General features: G+C 59.3%; 1 protein-coding gene across 5 annotated transcripts in view; it reads left to right on the top strand.

Moving 5' to 3' along the window:
- Positions 1-27,799, top strand: part of TJAP1 (tight junction associated protein 1) — a 54,946-nt gene that overhangs the window by 7,035 nt on the left and 20,112 nt on the right. For 2 of the 5 annotated variants that reach the window (XM_040430850.1, XM_040430852.1), the window contains exons 2-5: positions 11,086-11,193; positions 14,657-14,710; positions 18,069-18,208; positions 19,602-19,630. In XM_040430850.1, the coding sequence (XP_040286784.1) occupies positions 18,092-18,208; positions 19,602-19,630 (146 nt within the window). In that variant the 5' untranslated portion in view covers positions 11,086-11,193; positions 14,657-14,710; positions 18,069-18,091. The other 3 variants (XM_040430851.1, XM_040430853.1, XM_040430849.1) reach the window with 3 other exon arrangements.

The following is a 27,799-nucleotide window of genomic DNA, read 5'->3' as shown; positions in this document are numbered from 1 at the left end:
TCCGTTCCATTTTTTGCTGAACCATCTATTGAAAATGTTATGCCCAGCCCAATTTTATCTATGTAATTACTGTATACTGTATATGCCATACGGAAAAACGGAACGGAAACAAAAAACGGAACAACGGATCCGTGAAAAACGGACCGCAAAAAAAAGAAAAAGCCATACGGTCGTGTGCATTAGGCCTAAGAGGGATTTTATAATCTTACAATATATAATTGCTGGGTTTGGGGCGATGATCCGGGAAGGATTCGCGTTGTCCCTTCCTCTGGATCCACACTGCAGGATATTACAGGCCTTGTACCTCGCTCCCACCAGTGGTGATCAGGATGTGCGAGGTGTGAGGCGCAGACGTGGGCTCCGGACTCTGACCTCTCCACATCTCCCTTATAACTGGACTTTGGCTCCTGCCCGGCCGCTCGTAGTCACTTTTGTGGAGTCTTGAGACTGCAGAAGATGGGAGTTATCCTGCTGGAGTATATATCAGGTCAGCAGCTGGTGAGACACATACCTGTTCAGTGGATGATGGGCGTTATCCTTACTCATTGTGCGCGGTCAGTGGATGTTGGAGCATTTCCTTGTATTTGCTTGAAATCTGTGTACCCTCCCCCCACACCTGTATACCTCCCATGAATATATACCCCCCACACCTGTATAACTCCCATGTATATACCCCCCACACCTGTATACCTCCCATGTGTATATACCCCCCACGCCTGTATACCCCCATGTGTATATATCCCCCCACACCTGTATAACTCCCATGTATATACCCCCCACACCTGTATACCTCCCATGTGTATATACCCCCACACCTGTATACCCCCATGTGTATATACCCCCCACACCTGTATACCTCCCATGTGTATATACCCCCTACACCTGTATACCTCCCATGTGTATATACCCCCCACACCTGTATACCTCCCATGTGTATATACCCCCCACACCTGTATACCCCCATGTGTATATACCCCCCACACCTGTATACCCCCATGTGTATATACCCCCCACACCTGTATACCTCCCATGTGTATATACCCCCCACACCTGTATACCCCCATGTGTATATACCCCCCACACCTGTATACCCCCATGTGTATATACCCCCCCACACCTGTATACCTCCCATGTGTATATACCCCCCACACCTGTATACCTCCCATGTGTATATCCCCCCCACACCTGTATACCTCCCATGTGTATATACCCCCCACACCTGTATACCTCCCATGTGTATATACCCCCCACGCCTGTATAACTCCCATGTGTATATATCCCCCCACACCTGTATAACTCCCATGTGTATATACCCCCCACGCCTGTATACCCCCATGTGTATATACCCCCCACGCCTGTATACCCCCATGTGTATATATCCCCCACGCCTGTATACCCCCATGTGTATATATCCCCCCACGCCTGTATACCTCCCATGTGTATATACCCCCCACACCTGTATACCTCCCATGTGTATATACCCCCCACACCTGTATACCCCCATGTGTATATACCCCCCACACCTGTATACCCCCATGTGTATATACCCCCCCACACCTGTATACCTCCCATGTGTATATACCCCCCACACCTGTATACCCCCATGTGTATATACCCCCCACACCTGTATACCTCCCATGTGTATATACCCCCCACACCTGTATACCTCCCATGTGTATATACCCCCCACGCCTGTATACCCCCATGTGTATATATCCCCCCACACCTGTATACCCCCATGTGTATATACCCCCCACACCTGTATACCTCCCATGTGTATATACCCCCCACACCTGTATACCCCCATGTGTATATACCCCCCACACCTATATACCTCCCATGTGTATATCCCCCCACACCTGTATAACTCCCATGTATATACCCCCCACACCTGTATACCTCCCATGTGTATATACCCCCCACACCTGTATACCCCCATGTGTATATACCCCCCACGCCTGTATACCCCCATGTGTATATATCCCCCCACACCTGTATACCCCCATGTGTATATACCCCCCACGCCTGTATACCTCCCATGTGTATATACCCCCCACACCTGTATACCCCCATGTGTATATACCCCCCACACCTGTATACCTCCCATGTGTATATACCCCCCACACCTGTATACCCCCATGTGTATATACCCCCCACACCTGTATACCCCCATGTGTATATACCCCCCCACACACCTGTATACCTCCCATGTGTATATACCCCCCACACCTGTATACCTCCCATGTGTATATACCCCCCACGCCTGTATACCTCCCATGTGTATATACCCCCCACACCTGTATACCTCCCATGTGTATACCCCCATGTGTATATATCCCCCCACACCTGTATACCCCCATGTGTATATACCCCCCACGCCTGTATACCTCCCATGTGTATATACCCCCCACGCCTGTATACCTCCCATGTGTATATACCCCCCACGCCTGTATACCTCCCATGTGTATATACCCCCCACGCCTGTATACCTCCCATGTGTATATACCCCCCACGCCTGTATACCCCCATGTGTATATACCCCCCACACCTGTATACCTCCCATGTGTATATACCCCCCACACCTGTATACCCCCATGTGTATATACCCCCCACACCTGTATACCTCCCATGTGTATATACCCCCCACACCTGTATACCTCCCATGTGTATATCCCCCCACACCTGTATACCTCCCATGTGTATATATCCCCCACACCTGTATACCTCCCATGTGTATATATCCCCCACACCTGTATACCCCCCATGTGTATATACCCCCACACCTGTATACCTCCCATGTGTATATCCCCCCACACCTGTATAACTCCCATGTGTATATACCCCCCACAACTGTATACTCCCATGTGTATATACCCCCCACACCTGTATGCCTCCCATGTGTATATCCCCCCACACCTGTATACCCCCATGTGTATATACCCCCCACGCCTGTATACCCCCATGTGTATATATCCCCCCACACCTGTATACCCCCATGTGTATATACCCCCCACGCCTGTATACCTCCCATGTGTATATACCCCCCACGCCTGTATACCTCCCATGTGTATATACCCCCCACGCCTGTATACCTTCCATGTGTATATACCCCCCCACACCTGTATACCTCCCATGTGTATATATCCCCCACACCTGTATACCCCCCATGTGTATATATCCCCCCACACCTGTATACCTCCCATGTGTATATATCCCCCCACACCTGTATAACTCCCATGTATATACCCCCCACACCTGTATACCCCCCATGTGTGTATATCCCCCCACACCTGTATACCCCCCATGTGTGTATATCCCCCCACACCTGTATAACTCCCATGTATATACCCCCCACACCTGTATACCCCCATGTGTATATACCCCCCACACCTGTATACCCCCATGTGTATATACCCCCCACACCTGTATACCCCCATGTGTATATACCCCCCACGCCTGTATACCTCCCATGTGTATATACCCCCCACACCTGTATACCTCCCATGTGTATATACCCCCCACGCCTGTATACCCCCATGTGTATATACCACCATGTGTATATACCCCCCACACCTGTATACCTCCCATGTGTATATATCCCCCACACCTGTATACCCCCATGTGTATATACCACCATGTGTATATACCCCCCACGCCTGTATACCTCCCATGTGTATATACCCCCCACACCTGTATACCTCCCATGTGTATATACCCCCCACGCCTGTATACCCCCATGTGTATATACCACCATGTGTATATACCCCCCACGCCTGTATACCTCCCATGTGTATATACCCCCCACACCTGTATACCTCCCATGTGTATATACCCCCCACGCCTGTATACCCCCATGTGTATATACCACCATGTGTATATACCCCCCACACCTGTATACCCCCCATGTGTATATACCCCCCACACCTGTATACCCCCATGTGTATATACCCCCACACCTGTATACCCCCATGTGTATATACCCCCCACACCTGTATACCTCCCATGTGTATATATCCCCCACACCTGTATACCCCCCATGTGTGTATATACCCCCACACCTGTATACCCCCATGTGTATATATCCCCCCACACCTGTATACCTCCCATGTGTATATACCCCCTACACCTGTATACCCCCATGTGTATATCCCCCCACACCTGTATACCCCCATGTGTATATATCCCCCCACACCTGTATACCTCCCATGTGTATATACCCCCCACACCTGTATACCCCCCATGTGTGTATATCCCCCCACACCTGTATACCCCCCATGTGTGTATATCCCCCCACACCTGTATAACTCCCATGTATATACCCCCCACGCCTGTATACCCCCATGTGTATATACCCCCCACACCTGTATACCCCCATGTGTATATACCCCCCACACCTGTATACCCCCATGTGTATATATCCCCCCACACCTGTATACCTCCCATGTGTATATACCCCCCACACCTGTATACCTCCCATGTGTATATACCCCCCACACCTGTATACCTCCCATGTGTATATACCCCCCACACCTGTATACCTCCCATGTGTATATACCCCCCACACCTGTATACCTCCCATGTGTATATACCCCCTACACCTGTATACCTCCCATGTGTATATCCCCCCACACCTGTATACCCCCATGTGTATATACCCCCACACCTGTATACCCCCATGTGTATATACCCCCCACACCTGTATACCTCCCATGTGTATATATCCCCCCACACCTGTATACCTCCCATGTGTATATATCCCCCCACACCTGTATACCTCCCATGTGTATATACCCCCTACACCTGTATACCTCCCATGTGTATATCCCCCCACACCTGTATACTCCCATGTGTATATACCCCCCACACCTGTATACCTCCCATGTGTATATACCCCCCACACCTGTATACCTCCCATGTGTATATACCCCCACACCTGTATACCTCCCATGTGTATATACCCCCCACACCTGTATACCTCCCATGTGTATATACCCCCCACACCTGTATACCTCCCATGTGTATATACCCCCCACACCTGTATACCTCCCATGTGTATATACCCCCCACGCCTGTATACCCCCATGTGTATATACCCCCCACGCCTGTATACCCCCATGTGTATATACCCCCCCACGCCTGTATACCTCCCATGTGTATATACCCCCCACACCTGTATAACCCCCATGTGTATATACCCCCCACACCTGTATAACCCCCATGTGTATATACCCCCCACACCTGTTAACCCCCATGTGTATATATCCCCCACACCTGTATACATCCTCAACTGTGTACTACCATCTTTTTATATATATATATATATATATATATATATATATATATATATTCCCTCCACACCTGTATACTCCGCGTGTCTGTCGCCCCCTCTCTCTCTGTGTATATCCCCCTCTCTCTGTGTGTATATCCCACCTCTCTCTCTGTGTATATCCCACCTCTCTCTGTGTATATCCCACCTCTCTCTCTGTGTATATCCCCCCTCTCTCTCTGTGTATATCCCCCCTCTCTCTCTGTGTATATCCCCCTCTCTCTCTGTGTATATCCCCCTCTCTCTCTGTGTATATCCCCCTCTCTCTCTGTGTATATCCCACCTCTCTCTCTGTGTATATCCCCCCTCTCTCTCTGTGTATATCCCACCTCTCTCTCTGTGTATATCCCCCCTCTCTCTCTGTGTATATCCCACCTCTCTCTCTGTGTATATCCCCCCTCTCTCTCTGTGTATATCCCCCCTCTCTCTCTCTGTATATCCCCCCTCTCTCTCTGTGTATATCCCCCCCCTCTCTCTCTGTGTATATCCCACCTCTCTCTCTGTGTATATCCCCCCTCTCTCTCTGTGTATATCTCCCTCTCTCTCTGTGTATATCCCCCCTCTCTCTCTGTGTATATCCCCCCTCTCTCTCTGTGTATATCCCCCCTCTCTCTCTGTGTATATCCCACCTCTCTCTCTCTGTGTATATCCCACCTCTCTCTCTCTGTGTATATCCCCCTCTCTCTCTGTGTATATCCCACCTCTCTCTCTGTGTATATCCCCCCTCTCTCTCTGTGTATATCCCCCCTCTCTCTCTGTGTATATCCCACCTCTCTCTCTCTCTGTGTATATCCCACCTCTCTCTCTCTGTGTATATCCCCCTCTCTCTCTGTGTATATCCCACCTCTCTCTCTGTGTATATCCCCCTCTCTCTCTGTGTATATCCCCCCTCTCTCTCTGTGTATATCCCACCTCTCTCTCTCTCTGTGTATATCCACCTCTCTCTCTGTGTATATCCCACCTCTCTCTCTCTGTATATCCCCCCTCTCTCTCTGTGTATATCCCACCTCTCTCTCTGTGTATATCCCCCCTCTCTCTCTGTGTATACCCCCCCTCTCTCTGTGTATATCCCACCTCTCTCTCTGTGTATATCCCACCTCTCTCTCTGTGTATATCCCACCTCTCTCTCTCTGTGTATATCCCCCCTCTCTCTCTGTGTATATCCCACCTCTCTCTCTGTGTATATCCCCCTCTCTCTCTGTGTATATCCCCCCTCTCTCTCTGTGTATATCCCCCCTCTCTCTCTGTGTATATCCCCCCTCTCTCTCTGTGTATATCCCCCCCCTCTCTCTCTGTGTATATCCCCCCCCCTCTCTCTCTGTGTATATCCCACCTCTCTCTCTGTGTATATCCCACCTCTCTCTCTGTGTATATCCCACCTCTCTCTCTCTGTGTATATCCCCCCTCTCTCTCTGTGTATATCCCACCTCTCTCTCTGTGTATATCCCCCTCTCTCTCTGTGTATATCCCCCCTCTCTCTCTGTGTATATCCCCCCTCTCTCTCTGTGTATATCCCCCCTCTCTCTCTGTGTATATCCCCCCCCTCTCTCTCTGTGTATATCCCCCCCCCTCTCTCTCTGTGTATATCCCACCTCTCTCTCTCTGTATATCTCCCTCTCTCTCTGTGTATATCCCCCCTCTCTCTCTCTGTGTATATCCCCCCTCTCTCTCTCTCTGTGTATATACCCCCCCTCTCTCCCTGTGTATATACCCCCCCCCCCCTCTCTCCCTGTGTATATACCCCCCTCTCTCCCTGTGTATATACCCCCCCTCTCTCCCTGTGTATATACCCCCCCTCTCTCCCTGTGTATATACCCCACCCCCCCTCTCTCCCTGTGTATATACCCCCCCCTCTCTCCCTGTGTATATACCCCCCCCCCTCTCTCCCTGTGTATATACCCCCCCTCTCTCCCTGTGTATATACCCCCCCTCTCTCCCTGTGTATATACCCCACCCCCCCTCTCTCCCTGTGTATATACCCCCCCCCTCTCTCCCTGTGTATATACCCCCCCCCTCTCTCCCTGTGTATATACCCCCCCCTCTCTCCCTGTGTATATACCCCCCCCTCTCTCCCTGTGTATATACCCCCCCTCTCTCCCTGTGTATATACCCCCCCCTCTCTCCCTGTGTATATACCCCACCCCCCCTCTCTCCCTGTGTATATACACCCCCCCTCTCTCCCTGTGTATATACCCCACCCCCCCTCTCTCCCTGTGTATATACCCCCCCCTCTCTCCCTGTGTATATACCCCACCCCCCCTCTCTCCCTGTGTATATACCCCACCCCCCCTCTCTCCCTGTGTATATACCCCCCCCCCTCTCTCCCTGTGTATATACCCGCCCCGCTGGCTGTTGTGTAACTCTATCTGCTCCTCGGATCTCTTTCACTGGTGTCTCTTGTTTGGATGTAAGAGCCGCAGTTTTCCAGACATGTGAGCCGGGAGCTCAGGTTTCGGGGTGCGGGCCTTGTATACGGTCAGGGGTCATGGTACGCTGTGGAGGGGGAGGGGATCAGTGCTATGTAGTCTCTGCAGCTCTCAGGACGCTATATGACGGTATACATAGGAAAGCACAGCAAACAGCGCCCTGCGCGCCCCGCTGTACAGGTTCTAAAAATGGTATCCCAACAAAAAGGGGGCGCTACGTCCCCACCGGGTGACTGTGGCCCTATAGGTACATCTGATGTATGCGCCAGGCTCGCACATTGTCCCCGTCCTGAGCAAGTGCCGCCGGGTGTCACACGTCTGGGTGTCTGGCCCCGCCCAGTTCCGGGGTGACTCTGGAGCCATTGCAGGGTGCAGGTTGTGTCTCGCCCCTCTGCCGGGTCTTGTCTGGACGTGGGCGTATGACGGCGTTTTATCCTCTGTGTGTTTTTCTGGCGCGCGATTGCTCTTCACATTCTTGTAGGTACGAGTCAGAGCGGCACGCTGTTCACAGCCGGGGGGCACAAACTTTATAACCAAGACAAGGGCGGGGCCGCAACGCGCGTGTCTTCACCTGGGTACACCTGGAGCCCTAGAGGCACAGGGCAATATAAGGAGGAGGAAGGGGGCCATGCTTCAGCCTCACCGCGCAGATCCCTAGACAAACAAACCGCTGCACGAAGGTACAACATGTGCTGAGTGCGCCCCCTGCAGGAGGATATATGGTGACAGCGCCCCCCGCGGGAGGGATATATGGTGACAGCGCCCCCCGCAGGAGGGATATATGGTGACAGCGCCCCCCGCGGGAGGGATATATGGTGACAGCGCCCCCTGGAGGAGGATATATGGTGACAGCGCCCCCCCGCGGGAGGGATATATGGTGACAGCACCCCCTGCGGGAGGATATATGGTGACAGCGCCCCCCGCGGGAGGGATATATGGTGACAGCGCCCCCTGCGGGAGGGATATATGGTGACAGCGCCCCCTGCGGGAGGATATATAGTGACAGCGCCCCCCTGCGGGAGGATATATAGTGACAGCGCCCCCTGCGGGAGGATATATAGTGACAGCGCCCCCTGCGGGAGGATATATAGTGACAGCGCCCCCTGCGGGAGGATATATGGTGACAGCGCCCCCCTGCGGGAGGATATATGGTGACGGCGCCCCCTGCAGGAGGATATATAGTGACAGCGCCGGAGGATATATAGTGACAGCGCCCCCTGCGGGAGGATATATGGTGACGGCGCCCCCTGCAGGAGGATATATAGTGACAGCGCCGGAGGATATATGGTGACGGCGCCCCCTGCAGGAGGATATATAGTGACAGCGCCGGAGGATATATGGTGACAGCGCCCCCTGCGGGAGGATATATGGTGACAGCGCCCCCTGCGGGAGGATATATGGTGACGGCGCCCCCTGCAGGAGGATATATGGTGACAGCGCCCCTGCGGGAGGATATATGGTGACAGCGCCCCCTGCGGGAGGATATATGGTGACAGCGCCCCCTGCGGGAGGATATATAGTGACAGCGCCTCCTGCAGGAGGATATATAGTGACAGCGCCCCCTGCAGGAGGATATATGGTGACAGCGCCCCCTGCAGGAGGATATATGGTGACAGCGCCCCCTGCAGGAGGATATATGGTGACAGCGCCCCCTGCGGGAGGATATATGGTGACAGCGCCCCCTGCAGGAGGATATATGGTGACAGCGCCCCTGCGGGAGGATATATGGTGACAGCGCCCCCTGCGGGAGGATATATGGTGACAGCGCCCCCTGCGGGAGGATATATAGTGACAGCGCCTCCTGCAGGAGGATATATAGTGACAGCGCCCCCTGCAGGAGGATATATGGTGACAGCGCCCCCTGCAGGAGGATATATGGTGACAGCGCCCCCTGCAGGAGGATATATGGTGACAGCGCCCCCTGCGGCAGGATATATGGTGACAGCGCCCCCTGCGGGAGGATATATAGTGACAGCGCCTCCTGCGGGAGGATATATGGTGACAGCGCCCCCTGCGGGAGGATATATAGTGACAGCGCCCCCTGCGGGAGGATATATGGTGACAGCGCCCCCTGCGGGAGGATATATATATTGACAGCGCCCCCTGCGGGAGGATATATGGTGACAGCGCCCCCTGCGGGGGGATATATGGTGACAGCGCCGCCTGCAGGAGGATATATGGTGACAGCGCCCCCTGCGGGAGGATATATAGTGACAGCGCCCCCTGCGGGAGGATATATGGTGACAGCGCCCCCTGCGGGAGGATATATATATTGACAGCGCCCCCTGCGGGAGGATATATGGTGACAGCGCCCCCTGCGGGAGGATATATATATTGACAGCGCCCCCTGCAGGAGGATATATGGTGACAGCGCCCCCTGCCGGAGGATATATATATTGACAGCGCCCCCTGCGGGAGGATATATATATTGACAGCGCCCCCTGCGGGGGGATATATGGTGACAGCGCCCCCTGCGGGAGGATATATAGTGACAGCGCCCCCTGCGGGAGGATATATAGTGACAGCGCCCCCTGCGGGAGGATATATATATTGACAGCGCCCCCTGCGGGAGGATATATGGTGACAGCGCCCCCTGCAGGAGGATATATGGTGACAGCGCCCCCTGCGGGAGGATATATATATTGACAGCGCCCCCTGCAGGAGGATATATGGTGACAGCGCCCCCTGCGGGAGGATATATATATTGACAGCGCCCCCTGCGGGGGGATATATGGTGACAGCGCCCCCTGCGGGAGGATATATGGTGACAGCGCCCCCTGCAGGAGGATATATAGTGACAGCGCCCCCTGCGGGAGGATATATAGTGACAGCGCCCCCTGCGGGAGGATATATAGTGACAGCGCCCCCTGCGGGAGGATATATAGTGACAGCGCCTCCTGCGGGGGGATATATGGTGACAGCGCCCCCTGCGGCAGGATATATAGTGACAGCGCCCCCTGCAGGAGGATATATAGTGACAGCGCCCCCTGCGGGAGGATATATAGTGACAGCGCCCCCTGCGGGAGGATATATGGTGACAGCGCCCCCTGCGGGAGGATATATAGTGACAGCGCCTCCTGCGGGGGGATATATGGTGACAGCGCCCCCTGCGGCCGGATATATAGTGACAGCGCCCCCTGCGGGAGGATATATAGTGACGGCGCCCCCTGCAGGAGGATATATAGTGACAGCGCCCCCTGCAGGAGGATATATATATTGACAGCGTCTCCTTCATGTGGAGAAGCGAGTGTCAGTCGGGCACAGGTGGGGGGGCAGTCGGGCACAGCTGGGGATACGTGTGGCTCTGACGCTCGTCCTCCTCATGTTTCGCAGGCACAATGCTGATTCCTGTGGCTTGAATTACAGAGGACGGGGGAGGCAGGTTTAGCCGCTGTCGCCCAGATGGCAGCACGTATGAGCCGGACCCTTCACCCCCCACAGGTGAGAAGATCCCCCCCCCCCCTGCCCCCAGATGATTGGAGTATGGTGATGTTGGCTGTGCCCGCTGTCCCCCATATAGCCCCTTCCTGTGTTTGGCATGGAATGTGTGGAGCAGAAAGTATAACCCCCAATATCTTCTAGTAAGTGACTGTAAGTGATGCCAGGCAAGGTGTATGTGAACCCTTGTGCCAGCCGTTATTCATGTCCCCCCCCCCCCCGTGCCTGCCGTTAGTCATGTGCCCCCCCCCAGTGCCTGCCGTTAGTCATGTGCCCCCCCCAGTGCCTGCTGTTAGTCATGTGCCCCCCCCCCCAGTGCCTGCTGTTAGTCATGTACCCCCCCCCAGTGCCTGCTGTTAGTTATGTGCCCCCCCAGTGCCTGCTGTTAGTCATGTGCCCCCCCCCCCGTGCCTGCTGTTAGTCATGTACCCCCCCCCGTGCCTGCTGTTAGTTATGTGCCCCCCCAGTGCCTGCTGTTAGTCATGTGTCCCCCCTGTGCCTGCTGTTAGTCATGTGCCCCCCAGTGCCTGCTGTTAGTCATGTGCCCCCCAGTGCCTGCTGTTAGTCATGTGCCCCCCAGTGCCTGCTGTTAGTCATGTGCCCCCCAGTGCCTGCTGTTAGTCATGTGTCCCCCAGTGCCTGCTGTTAGTCATGTACCCCCCCTGTGCCTGCTGTTAGTCATGTGTCCCCCCTGTGCCTGCTGTTAGTCATGTGCCCCCCAGTGCCTGCTGTTAGTCATGTGCCCCCCAGTGCCTGCTGTTAGTCATGTGCCCCCCCAGTGCCTGCTGTTAGTCATGTGCCCCCCCAGTGCCTGCTGTTAGTCATGTGCCCCCCCAGTGCCTGCTGTTAGTCATGTGCCCCCCCAGTGCCTGCTGTTAGTCATGTGCCCCCCCAGTGCCTGCTGTTAGTCATGTGCCCCCCCCGTGCCTGCTGTTAGTCATGTGCCCCCCCAGTGCCTGCTGTTAGTCATGTGCCCCCCCAGTGCCTGCTGTTAGTCATGTGCCCCCCAGTGCCTGCTGTTAGTCATGTGCCCCCCAGTGCCTGCTGTTAGTCATGTGCCCCCCAGTGCCTGCTGTTAGTCATGTGTCCCCCAGTGCCTGCTGTTAGTCATGTGTCCCCCCTGTGCCTGCTGTTAGTCATGTGACCCCCCCCCCCCCAGTGCCTGCTGTTAGTCATGTACCCCCCCCGTGCCTGCTGTTAGTCATGTGCCCCCCAGTGCCTGCTGTTAGTCATGTGCCCCCCAGTGCCTGCTGTTAGTCATGTGTCCCCCAGTGCCTGCTGTTAGTCATGTACCCCCCCTGTGCCTGCTGTTAGTCATGTGTCCCCCCTGTGCCTGCTGTTAGTCATGTGCCCCCCAGTGCCTGCTGTTAGTCATGTGCCCCCCAGTGCCTGCTGTTAGTCATGTGCCCCCCAGTGCCTGCTGTTAGTCATGTGCCCCCCCAGTGCCTGCTGTTAGTCATGTGCCCCCCCAGTGCCTGCTGTTAGTCATGTGCCCCCCCAGTGCCTGCTGTTAGTCATGTGCCCCCCCAGTGCCTGCTGTTAGTCATGTGCCCCCCCCGTGCCTGCTGTTAGTCATGTGCCCCCCCAGTGCCTGCTGTTAGTCATGTGCCCCCCAGTGCCTGCTGTTAGTCATGTGCCCCCCAGTGCCTGCTGTTAGTCATGTGCCCCCCAGTGCCTGCTGTTAGTCATGTGCCCCCCAGTGCCTGCTGTTAGTCATGTGTCCCCCAGTGCCTGCTGTTAGTCATGTGTCCCCCCTGTGCCTGCTGTTAGTCATGTGACCCCCCCTCCAGTGCCTGCTGTTAGTCATGTACCCCCCCCCTGCCTGCTGTTAGTTATGTGCCCCCCCAGTGCCTGCTGTTAGTCATGTGCCCCCCCAGTGCCTGCTGTTAGTCATGTGCCCCCCCAGTGCCTGCTGTTAGTCATGTGCCCCCCAGTGCCTGCTGTTAGTCATGTGTCCCCCCTGTGCCTGCTGTTAGTCATGTGCCCCCCAGTGCCTGCTGTTAGTCATGTGCCCCCCCCAGTGCCTGCCGTTAGTCATGTGTCCCCCAGTGCCTGCTGTTAGTCATTTGCCCCCCCAGTGCCTGCTGTTAGTCATGTGCCCCCCCAGTGCCTGCTGTTAGTCATGTGCCCCCCCAGTGCCTGCTGTTAGTCATGTGCCCCCCCCCCGTGCCTGCTGTTAGTCATGTGCCCCCCCCCAGTGCCTGCTGTTAGTCATGTGCCCCCCCTGTGCCTGCCGTTAGTCATGTGCCCCCCCCAGTGCCTGCTGTTAGTCATGTACCCCCCCAGTGCCTGCTGTTAGTCATGTGCCCCCCCTGTGCCTGCCGTTAGTCATGTGCTTCCCCCAGTGCCTGCTGTTAGTCATGTACCCCCCCAGTGCCTGCTGTTAGTCATGTGCCCCCCCTGTGCCTGCCGTTAGTCATGTGCCCCCCCAGTGCCTGCTGTTAGTCATGTGCCCCCCCCAGTGCCTGCTGTTAGTCATGTGCCCCCCCCTGTGCCTGCTGTTAGTCATGTGCCCCCCCCCAGTGCCTGCTGTTAATCATGTGCCCCCCCCCCAGTGCCTGCTGTTAGTCATGTGCCCCCCCCCAGTGCCTGCTGTTAATCATGTGCCCCCCCCCCCAGTGCCTGCTGTTAGTCATGTGCCCCCCCCCCCCCTGCCTGCCGTTAGTCATGTGCCCCCCCCAGTGCCTGCCGTTAGTCATGTGCCCCCCCCGTGCCTGCTGTTAGTCATGTGTCCCCCCAGTGCCTGCTGTTAGTCATGTACCCCCCCTGTGCCTGCTGTTAGTCATGTGCCCCCCCCAGTGCCTGCTGTTAGTCATGTGCCCCCCCAGTGCCTGCTGTTAGTCATGTGCCCCCCCCAGTGCCAGATGTTAGTCATGTGCCCCCCCAGTGCCAGATGTTAGTCATGTGCCCCCCCAGTGCCAGATGTTAGTCATGTGTCCCCCCAGTGCCAGATGTTAGTCATGTGCCCCCCCAGTGCCTGCTGTTAGTCATGTGCCCCCCAGTGCCTGCTGTTAGTCATGTGCCCCCCCCAGTGCCTGCTGTTAGTCATGTGCCCCCTCTGTGCCTGCTGTTAGTCATGTGCCCCCCCTGTGCCTGCTGTTAGTCATGTGCCCCCCCAGTGCCTGCTGTTAGTCATGTGCCCCCCCCAGTGCCTGCTGTTAGTCATGTGCCCCCCCAGTGCCTGCTGTTAGTCATGTGCCCCCCCAGTGCCTGCTGTTAGTCATGTGCCCCCCCAGTGCCTGCTGTTAGTCATGTGCCCCCCCCAGTGCCAGATGTTAGTCATGTGTCCCCCCTTGTGCCTGATGTTAGTTATCGTCGTCTCCCCCCCCCCCCCTTTCCCGCCGTTAGTCATGTGCCCCCCTTGTGCCAGACATTAGTCACCCCCCCCGTGCCCGCCGTTAGTGTCATGTGCCCCTTCATCCATCTCCAGGATGTTCCCGTGTTGACCCCGTCTTCTCCTCCTCAGGCCTCCTGACCGGCAGCAGATCTTCCGTTTGACTTGGTGTGAAGATTGTTAGTGGTGAGTACAAGATGGCGGATGTGTCTGTGCCCTCATCAGACAGGACCCTCGCCCGTGATGCCAGAGTGCACAGCGGACACTGCTGCATTTATGTGCCAGTACCCAGTCAGCTCCCGGGGCCAGGGTGTGCTACATGGGGTCGGACCCCAAAGCTGGGGCGTGTGACATGCGTGACGTCTGGTTCCCGTGTGTGTGGGCTGTGTGATAGAGGGGGCTCTCAGGCCGGCGTGTGTGACCTGTGGGGGGGGGGGGGCTCTCGGGTCGTGTGTGTGACCTGTGGGGGGCTCTCAGGCCAGGGTGTGTGACCTGTGGGGGGGGGGGGGTGCTCTCGGGTCGGTGTGTGTGATGTGGGGGGGCCCTCAGGCCGGGGTGTGTGACCTGTGGGGGGGGGGTGCTCTCGGGTCGGTGTGTGTGATGTGGGGGGGCTCTCGGGTCGGTGTGTGTGATGTGGGGGGGCTCTCAGGCCGGGGTGTGTGACCTGTGGGGGGGGGGGGTGCTCTCGGGTCGGTGTGTGTGATGTGGGGGGGCTCTCAGGCCGGGGTGTGTGACCTGTGGGGGGGGGGTGCTCTCGGGTCGGTGTGTGTGATGTGGGGCTGCTCTCGGGTCGGTGTGTGTGATGTGGGGGGCTCTCAGGCCGGGGTGTGTGACCTGTGGGGGGCGGTGCTCTCGGGTTGGTGTGTGTGATGTGGGGGGCTCTCAGGCCGGGGTGTGTGTGACCTGTGGGGGGGGGTGCTCTCGGGTCGGTGTGTGTGATGTGGGGCTGCTCTCGGGTCGGTGTGTGTGATGTGGGGGGCTCTCAGGCCGGGGTGTGTGACCTGTGGGAGGGGGGGGTGCTCTCGGGTCGGTGTGTGTGATGTGGGGGGGCTCTCAGGCCGGGGTGTGTGATGTGGGGGGCGGTGCTCTCGGGTCGGTGTGTGTGATGTGGGGGGCTCTCAGGCCGGGGTGTGTGACCTGTGGGGGGGGGTGCTCTCGGGTCGGTGTGTGTGATGTGGGGGGGCTCTCAGGCCTGGGTGTGTGACCTGTGGGGGGGGGGTGCTCTCGGGTCGGTGTGTGTGATGTGTGGGGGCTCTCAGGCCGGGGTGTGTGACCTGTGGGGGGCGGTGCTCTCGGGTCGGTGTGTGTGATGTGTGGGGGCTCTCAGGCCGGGGTGTGTGACCTGTGGGGGGCGGTGCTCTCGGGTCGGTGTGTGTGATGTGTGGGGGCTCTCAGGCCGGGGTGTGTGACCTGTGGCGGGGGGGTGCTCTCGGGTCGTGTGTGTGACCTGTGGGGGGGGGGTGCTTTCGGGTCGTGTGTGTGACCTGTGGGGGGAAGGGGGTGCTTTCGGGTCGTGTGTGTGACCTGTGGGGGGGGGGAGGGATGCTCTCAGGCCGGGGTGTGTGATGTGGGGGGGCTCTCAGGCCGGGGTGTGTGACCTGTGGGGGGGTGCTCTCAGGCCGGGGTGTGTGACCTGTGGGGGGGGGGATGCTTTCGGGTCGTATGTGTGACCTGTGGGGGGGGGGATGCTCTCAGGCCGGGGTGTGTGACCTGTGGGGGGCTCTCAGGCCGGGGTGTGTGACCTGTGGGGGGGTGCTCTCAGGCCGGGGTGTGTGACCTGTGGGGGGGGGGATGCTTTTGGGTCGTATGTGTGACCTGTGGGGGGGGGGATGCTCTCAGGCCGGGGTGTGTGATGTGGGGGGGCTCTCAGGCCGGGGTGTGTGACCTTTGGGGGGGTGCTCTCGGGTCGTTGTGTGTGATGTGGGGGGGCTCTCAGGCCGGGGTGTGTGACCTGTGGGGTAGGGGGGGGTGCTTTCGGGTCGTGTGTGTGACCTGAGTGGGGGGGCTCTCAGGCCGGGGTGTGTGACCTGTGGGGGGGTGCTCTCAGGCCGGGGTGTGTGACCTGTGGGAGGGGGCTCTCAGGCCGGGGTGTGTGACCTGTGTGGGGGCTCTCAGGCCGGGGTGTGTGACCTGTGTGGGGGGGCTCTCAGGCCGGGGTGTGTGACCTGTGGGGGGGGGGGGGTGCTCTCAGGCCGGGGTGTGTGACCTGTGGGGGGGGAGGGGTGCTCTCGGGTCGGTGTGTGTGATGTGGGGGGGCTCTCAGGCCGGGTGTGTGACCTGTGGGGGGGGGAGGGGTGCTCTCGGGTCGGTGTGTGTGATGTGGGGGGGCTCTCAGGCCGGGTGTGTGACCTGTGGGGGGGGGGTGCTCTCGGGTCGGTGTGTGTGATGTGTGGGGCCTCTCAGGCCGGGTGTGTGACCTGTGGGGGGGGGAGGGGTGCTCTCGGGTCGGTGTGTGTGATGTGGGGGGGCTCTCGGGCCGGGGTGTGTGACCTGTGGGGGGGGGGGTGCTCTCGGGTCGGTGTGTGTGATGTGGGGGGGCTCTCAGGCCGGGGTGTGTGATGTGGGGGTGCTCTCGGGTCGGTGTGTGTGATGTGGGGGGGCTTTCAGGCCGGGGTGTGTGACCTGTGAAGGGGGGTGCTCTCGGGTCGGTGTGTGTGACCTGTGGGGGGGGGGTGCTCTCGGGTCGGTGTGTGTGATGTGGGGGGGCTCTCAGGCCGGGGTGTGTGATGTGGGGGGCTCTCAGGCCGGGGTGTGTGATGTGGGGGGCTCTCAGGCCGGGGTGTGTGACCTGTGGGAAGGGGGGTGCTCTCGGGTCGGTGTGTGACCTGTGTGGGGGGTGCTCTCAGGCCAGGGTGTGTGACCTGTGGGGGGGGGTGCTCTCGGGTCGGTGTGTGTGACCTGTGGGGGGGGGGTGCTCTCGGGTCAGTGTGTGTGATGTGGGGGGGCTCTCAGGCCGGGGTGTGTGATGTGGGGGGCTCTCAGGCCGGGGTGTGTGACCTGTGGGAAGGGGGGTGCTCTCGGGTCGGTGTGTGACCTGTGTGGGGGGTGCTCTCAGGCCAGGGTGTGTGACCTGTGTGGGGGGTGCTCTCGGGTCGGTGTGTGTGACCTGTGGGGGGGGGGTGCTCTCGGGTCAGTGTGTGTGATGTGGGGGGGCTCTCAGGCCGGGGTGTGTGATGTGGGGGGCTCTCAGGCCGGGGTGTGTGACCTGTGGGGGGGGGGGGTGCTCTCGGGTCGGTGTGTGTGATGTGGGGGCTCTCAGGCCGGGGTGTGTGACCTGTGGGGGGGGGGGGGCTCTCGGGTCGGTGTGTGACCTGTGGGAGGGGTGTGTGACCTGGGGGGGGGGGGGGGGTGCTCTCGGGTCGTTGTGTGTGACGCTGGGTCGGCCCCTCCCTTTGTGGTGTTCTGTCTGTTGGTTCGATTGATCATTCCCCGGTGAGCGGCGCCTCCCTCTGGAGAGATCAATATTCTGCCCCTGGCTCTGGCTGTGCTGCGCTCACTCGGCGCCCCCCATGTGCAGCTGCTTACTTGTCTCCCTCTGTCGTAGGATCGGTGCTTGTCGATCTCAGGATGAGCAGCACTGCTCCCTCCAAGAAGCCGTACCGCAAGGCTCCGCCGCAGCACCGTGAGGTCCGACATGAGCCGCCGGAAGCGCGGGAGGAAGTGATGGAGCATCTGAGTAGTCAGGTAACGGCAGGCGGAGGAGCCGGCTTCCAGCGCACGTGCTTCAGCAGAGCCGAGGCGGTGGAGCTGGACGACCTGTGTAACCTGAGCTGCTCCTCCTCCTGGTCCATAGCGTCCAGCAATGATAAGGAAGCAGAATGTGGGGGGACAGGAAGGGGCCGACCGCGGACGCTGCTCCGGAGGGTGAAATCCCTCAGGGGGAAGGGGAGGGTAGGGAAGTCCAAGCGGCTTATGGGCCTGCGACGGTTCCTAAGCCGCAGTGAGGAAAACATCGCCGCCTCCAAAGCGGAAAAGCAGGATGGCAAAAGCCGCAGCCTGGAACGCAGCCTGGTCTTCAAAGAGCCCGCTGAGGTCCTGGCCCCCAAGAAAGCCCACCACTCGTCCGGCTGTCAGCCCCTGAAGAGTATCCTGAAGCAGCCCGGAGCCCTGCGCTCTCCGGCAGCCCTGCCCTCATCCCTGGCAGGATCCCCCTCTTCAGACCACAAGACCCTGCAGGAGAAAGCGGACTTCTCCAGGTTCCTGGATGAGATCACCTCCAGGGTGCTGAGCCCCACCAGTCTACAGACGGCCCAGAGAAGAAGGGCTGACAGTGACGGCGCAGACCCCCATGTCAGAACACCTGTCAGCGGCAGTGAGGGGCATGGGAGAAGGACGAGGCATCGGAGGGCAGTGTCTCCAGGTTACCCCAGGGGCAGGTCAGCGGACAGGAGGCATGAGCTCCCCTCAGCCTCACACAGTAAGGAGTGCTGTCATACTCCATTGGAGCAGGGCCACCGGGACACGGAGTCCCCCTCTTCTGCTTCCCACTGGAGTTCTGAGGGCAGAAGCCCCTCACCCAGGACATCACCTTCTCCTAGCGCTGCCCGCAGCAAGGTTAGTGCCCCCTCCTCCTGCAGCCTTCAGTCCTCTAGTCCCCCCGTTGTCTGCAGCTCTTCCCGCTGGTTCCTTTGTCTTCATACTGATTGTCACCCCTGTCACTGCTGAGTTGCCTTCCACAGTGGACCATCACCCAGCTTTCCCAGGCCCCTGCATGAAGAGGCCGCCCTGGAGATGTTTGGGCTACGGCCATGACTGTTCTCACCCAGCTTTCCCAGGTATGGATACTACAAAGAATAGCTGACGGCAGTATTCCATGGTGGTCTTTCCCGACGTGGTGTTTCACTGGTTGTATCTGATTCTGGGAAAGCTGTGTGACAACTATAATGGCACCCGGCTTTCCCAGACTCCTGATTGGATATTCTGCTGCTTACGTGGGATGTGCAGATTTCTGGAGAGTGGTACTGAAGAATATGGGCAGTGGTGGTTCGGGCGCCCCTCCAGGGCTGTCACCTCGTGCCATACATTGATGCCTGATCCTCTGCTGCCAGTCACTGATCTGTCTTCTCTCTGTTCACAGGACCCTGTGACTGAAACCGACAGAATTCAGTAAGTTTTCTTTTGCCCCAAGACTCCTCTTACCCCTGTCTCCCACCCCAAGACTCCTCTCTCCCTACTCTCCTCCTCTCACTCCTGCCCCCCAGACTCCTCCTCTCTCCCTACTCTCCTCCTCTCACTCCTGACCCCCCGAGCTCCTCCGCTTCCCCTATTCTCCTCCTCTCACTCCTGACCCCACACGCCTCCTCTTCCCTTGTCACTCCTGCCCCCCAGACTCCTCCTCTTCCCCTCCTCTCACTCCTGACCCCACACGCCTCCTCTTCCCTTGTCACTCCTGCCCCCCCAGACTCCTCCGCTTCCCCTACTCTCCTCCTCTCACTCCTGCCCCCCAGACTCCTCCGCTTTCCCTACTCTCCTCCTCTCACTCCTGCCCCCCAGACTCCTCCGCTTCCCCTACTCTCCTCCTCTCACTCCTGACCCGAGACTCCTCCTCTTCCCCTACTCTCCTCCTCCTCTCACTCCTGCCCCCCCAGACTCCTCCGTTTCCCCTACTCTCCTCCTCTCACTCCTGACCCCAGACTCCTCCTCTTCCCCTACTCTCCTCCTCTCACTCCTGCCCCCCCAGACTCCTCCGCTTCCCCTACTCTCCTCCTCTCACTCCTGCCCCCCAGACTCCTCCTCTTCCCCTACTCTCCTCCTCTCACTCCTGCCCCCAGACTCCTCCTCTCACTCATGCCCCCCAGACTCCTCCGCTTCCCCTACTCTCCTCCTCTCACTCCTGCCCCCCAGACTCCTCCTCTTCCCCTACTCTCCTCCTCTCACTCATGCCCCCCAGACTCCTCCTCTTCTCCTAGTCTCCTCCTCTCACTCATGCCCCCCCAGACTCCTCCGCTTCCCCTACTCTCCTCCTCTCACTCCTGACCCCAGACTCCTCCTCTTCCCCTACTCTCCTCCTCTCACTCCTGACCCCCCAGACTCCTCCGCTTCCCCTACTCTCCTCCTCTCACTCCTGACCCCAGACTCCTCCTCTTCCCCTACTCTCCTCCTCTCACTCCTGCCCCCCCAGACTCCTCCGCTTCCCCTACTCTCCTCCTCTCACTCCTGCCCCCCAGACTCCTCCTCTTCCCCTACTCTCCTCCTCTCACTCATGCCCCCCAGACTCCTCCGCTTCCCCTACTCTCCTCCTCTCACTCCTGCCCCCCAGACTCCTCCTCTTCCCCTACTCTCCTCCTCTCACTCATGCCCCCCAGACTCCTCCTCTTCTCCTACTCTCCTCCTCTCACTCCTGCCCCCCCAGACTCCTCCGCTTCCCCTACTCTCCTCCTCTCACTCCTGCCCCCCCAGACTCCTCCGCTTCCCCTACTCTCCTCCTCTCACTCCTGCCCCCCCAGACTCCTCCGCTTCCCCTACTCTCCTCCTCTCACTCCTGCCCCCCCAGACTCCTCCGCTTCCCCTACTCTCCTCTTCTCACTACTGCCCCCAGACTCCTCCTCTTCCCCTACTCTCCTCCTCTCACTCATGCCCCCCCAGACTCCTCCGCTTCCCCTACTCTCCTCCTCTCACTCCTGCCCCCCAGACTCCTCCTCTTCCCCTACTCTCCTCCTCTCACTCCTGCTCCCCCAGACTCCTCCGCTTCCCCTACTCTCCTCCTCTCACTCCTGCCCCCAGACTGCTCCTCTTCCCCTACTCTCCTCCTCTCACTCATGCCCCCCCAGACTCCTCCGCTTCCCCTACTCTCCTCCTCTCACTCCTGCCCCCCAGACTCCTCCTCTTCCCCTACTCTCCTCCTCTCACTCATGCCCCACAGACTCCTCCTCTTCCCTTACTCTCCTCCTCTCACTCCTGCCCCCCAGACTCCTCCTCTTCCCCTACTCTTCTCACTCATGCCCCCCCCAGACTCCTCCTCTTCCCTTCTCATTTATGCCTCCCCTACTCTCCTCCTCTCCTCCTCTCACTCCTGACCCCCCCAGACTCCTCCTCTTCCCCTACTCTTCTCACTCATGCCCCCCCAGACTCCTCCTCTTCCACTACTCTCCTCCTCTCACTCATGCCCCCCCAGACTCCTCCTCTTCTCCTACTCTCCTCTTCTCACTCATGCCCCAGACTCCTCCTCTTCACCAGTTTCCTCCTCCTCCTCATTCCTGCCCACCAGACTTCTCTTCTCACTCACCCTAGTCTCTTCCTCTAGTCTCCTCTTCTCACTCCTGCCCCCCAAGACTCCTCCTGTTCCCCTACTCTCCTCCTCTCACTCATGCCCCCCCAGACTCCTCCTCTTCCCCTACTCTCCTCTTCTCACTCATGCCCCAGACTCCTCCTCTTCACCAGTTTCCTCCTCCTCCTCACTCCTGCCCCCCGGACTCCTCCTCCTCACTCCTGCCCCCCGGACTCCTCCTCCTCACTCCTGCCCCCCGGACTCCTTCTCTCCTCCTTTCACTCCTGCCCCCCCAGACTCCACCTCTTCCCCTATTTTCCTCCTCTCACTCCTGTTCCCCCTGACTCCTCCTCTTACTCCTGCCCTCTAGACTCCTCCTCTCACTCCTGTCTCCTCCTCTCACTCCTGCCCCCCTGACTCCTCCTCTCACTCCTGCCCTGTCTTCTCCTCTCTCCTGCCCCCCTGACTCCTCCTCTTTCCCATGTCTCCTTTTCTTACTCCTGCCCGGACTCCTCCTCTCACTCCTGCCCGGACTCCTCCTCTCACTCCTGCCCGGACTCCTCCTCTCACTCCTGCCCGGACTCCTCCTCTCACTCCTGCCCGGACTCCTCCTCTCACTCCTGCCCGGACTCCTCCTCTCACTCCTGCCCTGACTCTTCCTCTCACTCCTGCCCTGACTCTTCCTCTCACTCCTGCCCTGACTCTTCCTCTCACTCCTGCCCTGACTCTTCCTCTCACTCCTGCCCTGACTCTTCCTCTCACTCCTCCCCTGACTCCTCCTCTCACTCCTGCCCTGACTCCTCCTCTCACTCCTGCTCTGTCTCCTCCTCTCTCTCCTGCCCCCCTGACTCCTCCTCTCACTCCTGTCTCCTCCTCTTCCCCGTATCCTCCTCTCATTCCTGCCCCTCTGACTCCTCCTCTTCTTAGTCCTGCCCTCTAGACTCCTCCTTATGCCCCTGTCTCCTTCTCTCACTCCTGTTTCCCAGACTTCTCCTGCTCTGACTCCTCCTCTCACCCCTGCCCTCTAGACTCCTCCTCTCACTCCTGTCTCCTCCTCTTACTCCTGCCCCCGAATCCTCCTCTCACTCCTGCCCTCTAGACTCCCCTCTCAGTCCTGTCTCCTCCTCTCACTCCTGCCCTGACTCTTCCTCTCACTCCTGCCCCCCTTACTCTTCCTCTCACTCCTGCCCAGTCTCCTCCTCTCTCTCCTCCCCCCTGACTCCTCCTCTCACTCCTGTCACCTCCTCTTCCCCTGTCTCCTCCTCTCACTCCTGCCCTGTCTCCTCCTCTCACTCCTGCCCCCCTGACTCCTCCTCTCACTCCTGCCCTCTAGACTCCTCCTGTCTCCTCCTCTTCCCCTGTCTCCTCCTCGTACTCCTGCCCTGACTCCTCCTCTCACTCCTGCCCTCTAGACTCCTCCTCTCACTCCTGTCTCCTCCTCTTCCCATGTCTCCTCCTCTCACTCCTGCCCCCCTGACTCCTCCTGTCTCCTCCTGCCCCCTTGACTCCTCCTGTCTCCTCCTGCCCCCCTGTCTCCTCCTCTCTCTCCTGCCCCCGTCTCCTCCTCTCTCTCCTGCCCCCCTGTCTCCTCCTCTCTCTCCTGCCCCCCTGTCTCCTCCTCTCACTCCTGCCCCCCTGTCTCCTCCTCTCTCTCCTGCCCCCCTTTCTCCTCCTCTCTCTCCTGCCCCCCTGTCTCCTCCTCTCTCTCCTGCCCCCCTGTCTCCTCCTCTCTCTCCTGCCCCCCTGTCTCCTCCTCTCTCTCCTGCCCCCCCTGTCTCCTCCTCTCACTTTTGCCCCCCTGTCTCCTCCTCTCACTCCTGTCTCCTCCTCTCACTCCTGACTCCTCCTCTCACTCCTGCCCCCTCCTCTCACTCCTGCCCCCCTGACTCTTCCTCTCACTCCTGCCCTGTCTCCTCCTCTCTCTCCTGCCCCCCTGACTCCTCCTCTCACTCCCGTCTCCTCCTCTTCCCCTGTCTCCTCCTCTCACTCCTGCCCACCTGTCTCCTCCTCTCTCTCCTGCCACCCTGACTCCTCCTCTCACTCCAGTCTCCTCCTCTTCCCCTGTCTCCTCCTCTCACTCCTGCCCTGTCTCCTCCTCTTACTCCTGCCCTGTCTCCTCCTCTCTCTCCTTCCTCCCTGACTCCTCCTCTCACTCCTGTCTCCTCCTCTTCCCCTGACTCCTCCTCTCACTCCAGTCTCCTCCTCTCACTCCTGCCCTGTCTCCTCCTCTCACTCCTGCCCTGTCTCCTCCTCTCACTCCTGCCCTGTCTCCTCCTCTCACTCCTGCCCTGACTCCTCCTCTCACTCCTGCCCCCCTGTCTCCTCCTCTCACTCCTGTCTCCTCCTCTTCCCCTGACTCCTCCTCTCGCTCCTGCCCCCCTGACTCCTCCTCTTGCCCCTGACTCCTCCTGTCTCCTCCTCTTCCCCTGTCTCCTCCTCTCACTCCTGCCCTGTCTCCTCCTCTCTCTCCTGCCCCCCTGACTCCTCCTCTCACTCCTGTCTCCTCCTCTTCCCCTGTCTCCTCCTCTCACTCCTGTCTCCCTGACTCCTCCTCACTCCTGTTCCCCCTGACTCCTCCTCTCACTCCTGCCCTCTAGACTCCTCCTTTCACTCCTGTCTCCTCCTCTCACTCCTGCCCCCCTGACTCCTCCTCTCACTCCTGCCCTGTCTCCTCCTCTCACTCCTGTCTCCTCCTCTTCCCTTGTCTCCTCCTCCTCACTCCTGCCCTGTCTCCTCCTCACTCCTGCCCTGTCTCCTCCTCTCTCTCCTGCCCGCCTGACTTCTCCTCTCACTCCTGCCCTGTCTCCTCCTCTCTCTCCTGCCCCCCTGACTCCTCCTGTCTCCTCCTCTTCCCCTGTCTCCTCCTCTCACTCCTTCCCCCCTGACTCCTCCTGTCTCCTCCTCTTCCCCTGTCTCCTCCTCTCACTCCTGCCCCCCTGACTCCTCCTCTCACTCTTGCCCTGTCTCCTCCTCTATCTCCTGCCCCCCTGACTCCTCCTCTCACTCCTGTCTCCTCTCCTTCCCCTGACTCCTCCTCTCACTCCTGCCCCCCTGACTCCTCCTGTCTCCTCTCCTTCCCCTGACTCCTCCTCTCACTCCTGCCCCCCTGACTCCTCCTCTCACTCCTGCCCCCCTGACTCCTCCTCTCACTCCTGCCCCCCTGACTCCTCCTCTCACTCCTGCCCCCCTGACTCCTCCTCTCACTCCTGCCCTCTAGACTCCTCCTCCTCTCACTCCTGCCCCCCTGTCTCCTCCTCTCACTCCTGCCCCCCTGTCTCCTCCTCTCACTCCTGCCCCCCTGACTCCTCCTCTTGCCCCTGACTCCTCCTGTCTCCTCCTCTTCCCCTGTCTCCTCCTCTCACTCCTGCCCCCCTGACTCCTCCTCTCACTCCTGCCCCCCTGACTCCTCCTCTTGCCCCTGACTCTTCCTGTCTCCTCCTCTCACTCCTGCCCTGTCTCCTCCTCTCACTCCTGCCCTGTCTCCTCCTCTCTCTCCTGCCCTGTCTCCTCCTCTCTCTCCTGCCCCCCTGACTCCTCCTCTCACTCCTGTCTCCTCCTCTTCCCCTGACTCCTCCTCTCACTCCTGTCTCCCTGACTCCTCCTCACTCCTGTTCCCCCTGACTGCTCCTCTCACTCCTGCCCTCTAGACTCCTCCTCTCACTCCTGTCTCCTCCTCTCACTCCTGTCTCCTCCTCTCACTCCTGTCTCCCTGACTCTTCCTCTCACTCCTGCCCTCTAGACTCCTCCTCTCATTCCTGCCCCTCTGACTCCTCCTCTCACTCCTGCCCCTCTGACTCCTCCTCTCACTCCTGCCCCTCTGACTCCTCCTCTCACTCCTGCCCCTCTGACTCCTCCTCTCACTCCTGCCCCTCTGTCTCCTCCTCTCACTCCTGCCCTGTCTCCTCCTCTCTCTCCTGCCCCCCTGTCTCCTCCTCTCACTCCTGACCCCCTGACTCCTCCTCTTGCCCCTGACTCCTCCTGTCTCCTCCTCTCACTCCTGCCCCCCTGACTCCTCCTGTCTCCTCCTCTTCCCCTGTCTCCTCCTCTCACTCCTGCCCCCCTGACTCCTCCTCTCTCTCCTGCCCCCCTGACTCCTCCTCTCACTCCTGTCTCCTCTCCTTCCCCTGACTCCTCCTGTCTCCTCCTCTTCCCCTGTCTCCTCCTCTCACTCCTGCCCCCCTGACTCCTCCTCTCACTCCTGCCCTGTCTCCTCCTCTCACTCCTGCCCCCCTGACTCCTCCTCTCACTCCTGCCCCCCTGACTCCTCCTGTCTCCTCTCCTTCCCCTGACTCCTCCTCTCACTCCTGCCCCCTGACTCCTCCTCTCACTCCTGCCCCCCTGACTCCTCCTCTCACTCCTGCCCCCCTGACTCCTCCTCTCACTCCTGCCCTCTAGACTCCTCCTCCTCTCACTCCTGCCCCCCTGTCTCCTCCTCTCACTCCTGCCCCCTGACTCCTCCTCTTGCCCCTGACTCCTCCTGTCTCCTCCTCTTCCCCTGTCTCCTCCTCTCACTCCTGCCCCCCTGACTCCTCTCACTCCTGCCCCCTGACTCCTCCTCTTGCCCCTGACTCCTCCTGTCTCCTCCTCTCACTCCTGCCCTGTCTCCTCCTCTCTCTCCTGCCCCCCTGACTCCTCCTCTCACTCCTGTCTCCTCCTCTTCCCCTGTCTCCTCCTCTCACTCCTGTCTCCCTGACTCCTCCTCACTCCTGTTCCCCCTGACTCCTCCTCTCACTCCTGCCCTCTAGACTCCTCCTCTCACTCCTGTCTCCTCCTCTCACTCCTGCCCTCTAGACTCCTCCTCTCACTCCTGCCCTCTAGACTCCTCCTTTCACTCCTGTCTCCTCCTCTTGCCCCTGACTCCTCCTGTCTCCTCCTCTTCCCCTGTCTCCTCCTCTCACTCCTGCCCCCCTGACTCCTCTCACTCCTGCCCCCTGACTCCTCCTCTTGCCCCTGACTCCTCCTGACTCCTCCTCTCACTCCTGCCCTGTCTCCTCCTCTCTCTCCTGCCCCCCTGACTCCTCCTCTCACTCCTGTCTCCTCCTCTTCCCTTGTCTCCTCCTCCTCACTCCTGCCCTGTCTCCTCCTCACTCCTGCCCTGTCTCCTCCTCTCTCTCCTGCCCGCCTGACTTCTCCTCTCACTCCTGCCCTGTCTCCTCCTCTCTCTCCTGCCCCCCTGACTCCTCCTCTCACTCCTGTCTCCTCCTCTTCCCCTGTCTCCTCCTCTCACTCCTGCCCCCCTGACTCCTCCTCTCACTCCTGCCCTGTCTCCTCCTCTCTCTCCTGCCCCCGACTCCTCCTCTCACTCCTGTCTCCTCTCCTTCCCCTGACTCCTCCTCTCACTCCTGCCCCCCTGACTCCTCCTCTCACTCCTGCCCCCCTGACTCCTCCTGTCTCCTCTCCTTCCCCTGACTCCTCCTCTCACTCCTGCCCCCCTGACTCCTCCTCTCACTCCTGCCCTCTAGACTCCTCCTCCTCTCACTCCTGCCCCCCTGACTCCTCCTCTTGCCCCTGACTCCTCCTGTCTCCTCCTCTTCCCCTGTCTCCTCCTCTCACTCCTGCCCCCCTGACTCCTCCTCTCACTCCTGCCCCCCTGACTCCTCCTCTTGCCCCTGACTCCTCCTGTCTCCTCCTCTTTCCCTGTCTCCTCCTCTCACTCCTGCCCTGTCTCCTCCTCTCTCTCCTGCCCCCCTGACTCCTCCTCTCACTCCTGTCTCCTCCTCTTCCCCTGTCTCCTCCTCTCACTCCTGTCTCCCTGACTCCTCCTCTCACTCCTGCCCTCTAGACTCCTCCTCTCACTCCTGCCCCCCTGACTCCTCCTCTCACTCCTGCCCCCCTGACTCCTCCTCTTGCCCCTGACTCCTCCTGTCTCCTCCTCTTCCCCTGTCTCCTCCTCTCTCTCCTGCCCCCCTGACTCCTCCTCTCACTCCTGCCCCCCTGACTCCTCCTCTTGCCCCTGACTCCTCCTGTCTCCTCCTCTTCCCCTGTCTCCTCCTCTCTCTCCTGCCCCCCTGACTCCTCCTCTCACTCCTGCCCCCCTGACTCCTCCTCTCACTCCTGCCCCCCTGACT

Source organism: Bufo bufo, chromosome 4 (assembly GCF_905171765.1).
Source record: "Bufo bufo chromosome 4, aBufBuf1.1, whole genome shotgun sequence".
Lineage (NCBI taxonomy): Eukaryota > Metazoa > Chordata > Amphibia > Anura > Bufonidae > Bufo > Bufo bufo.
Note: the sequence above shows the minus strand (reverse complement) of the source record. Positions and strands in the feature narration are given on the sequence as shown.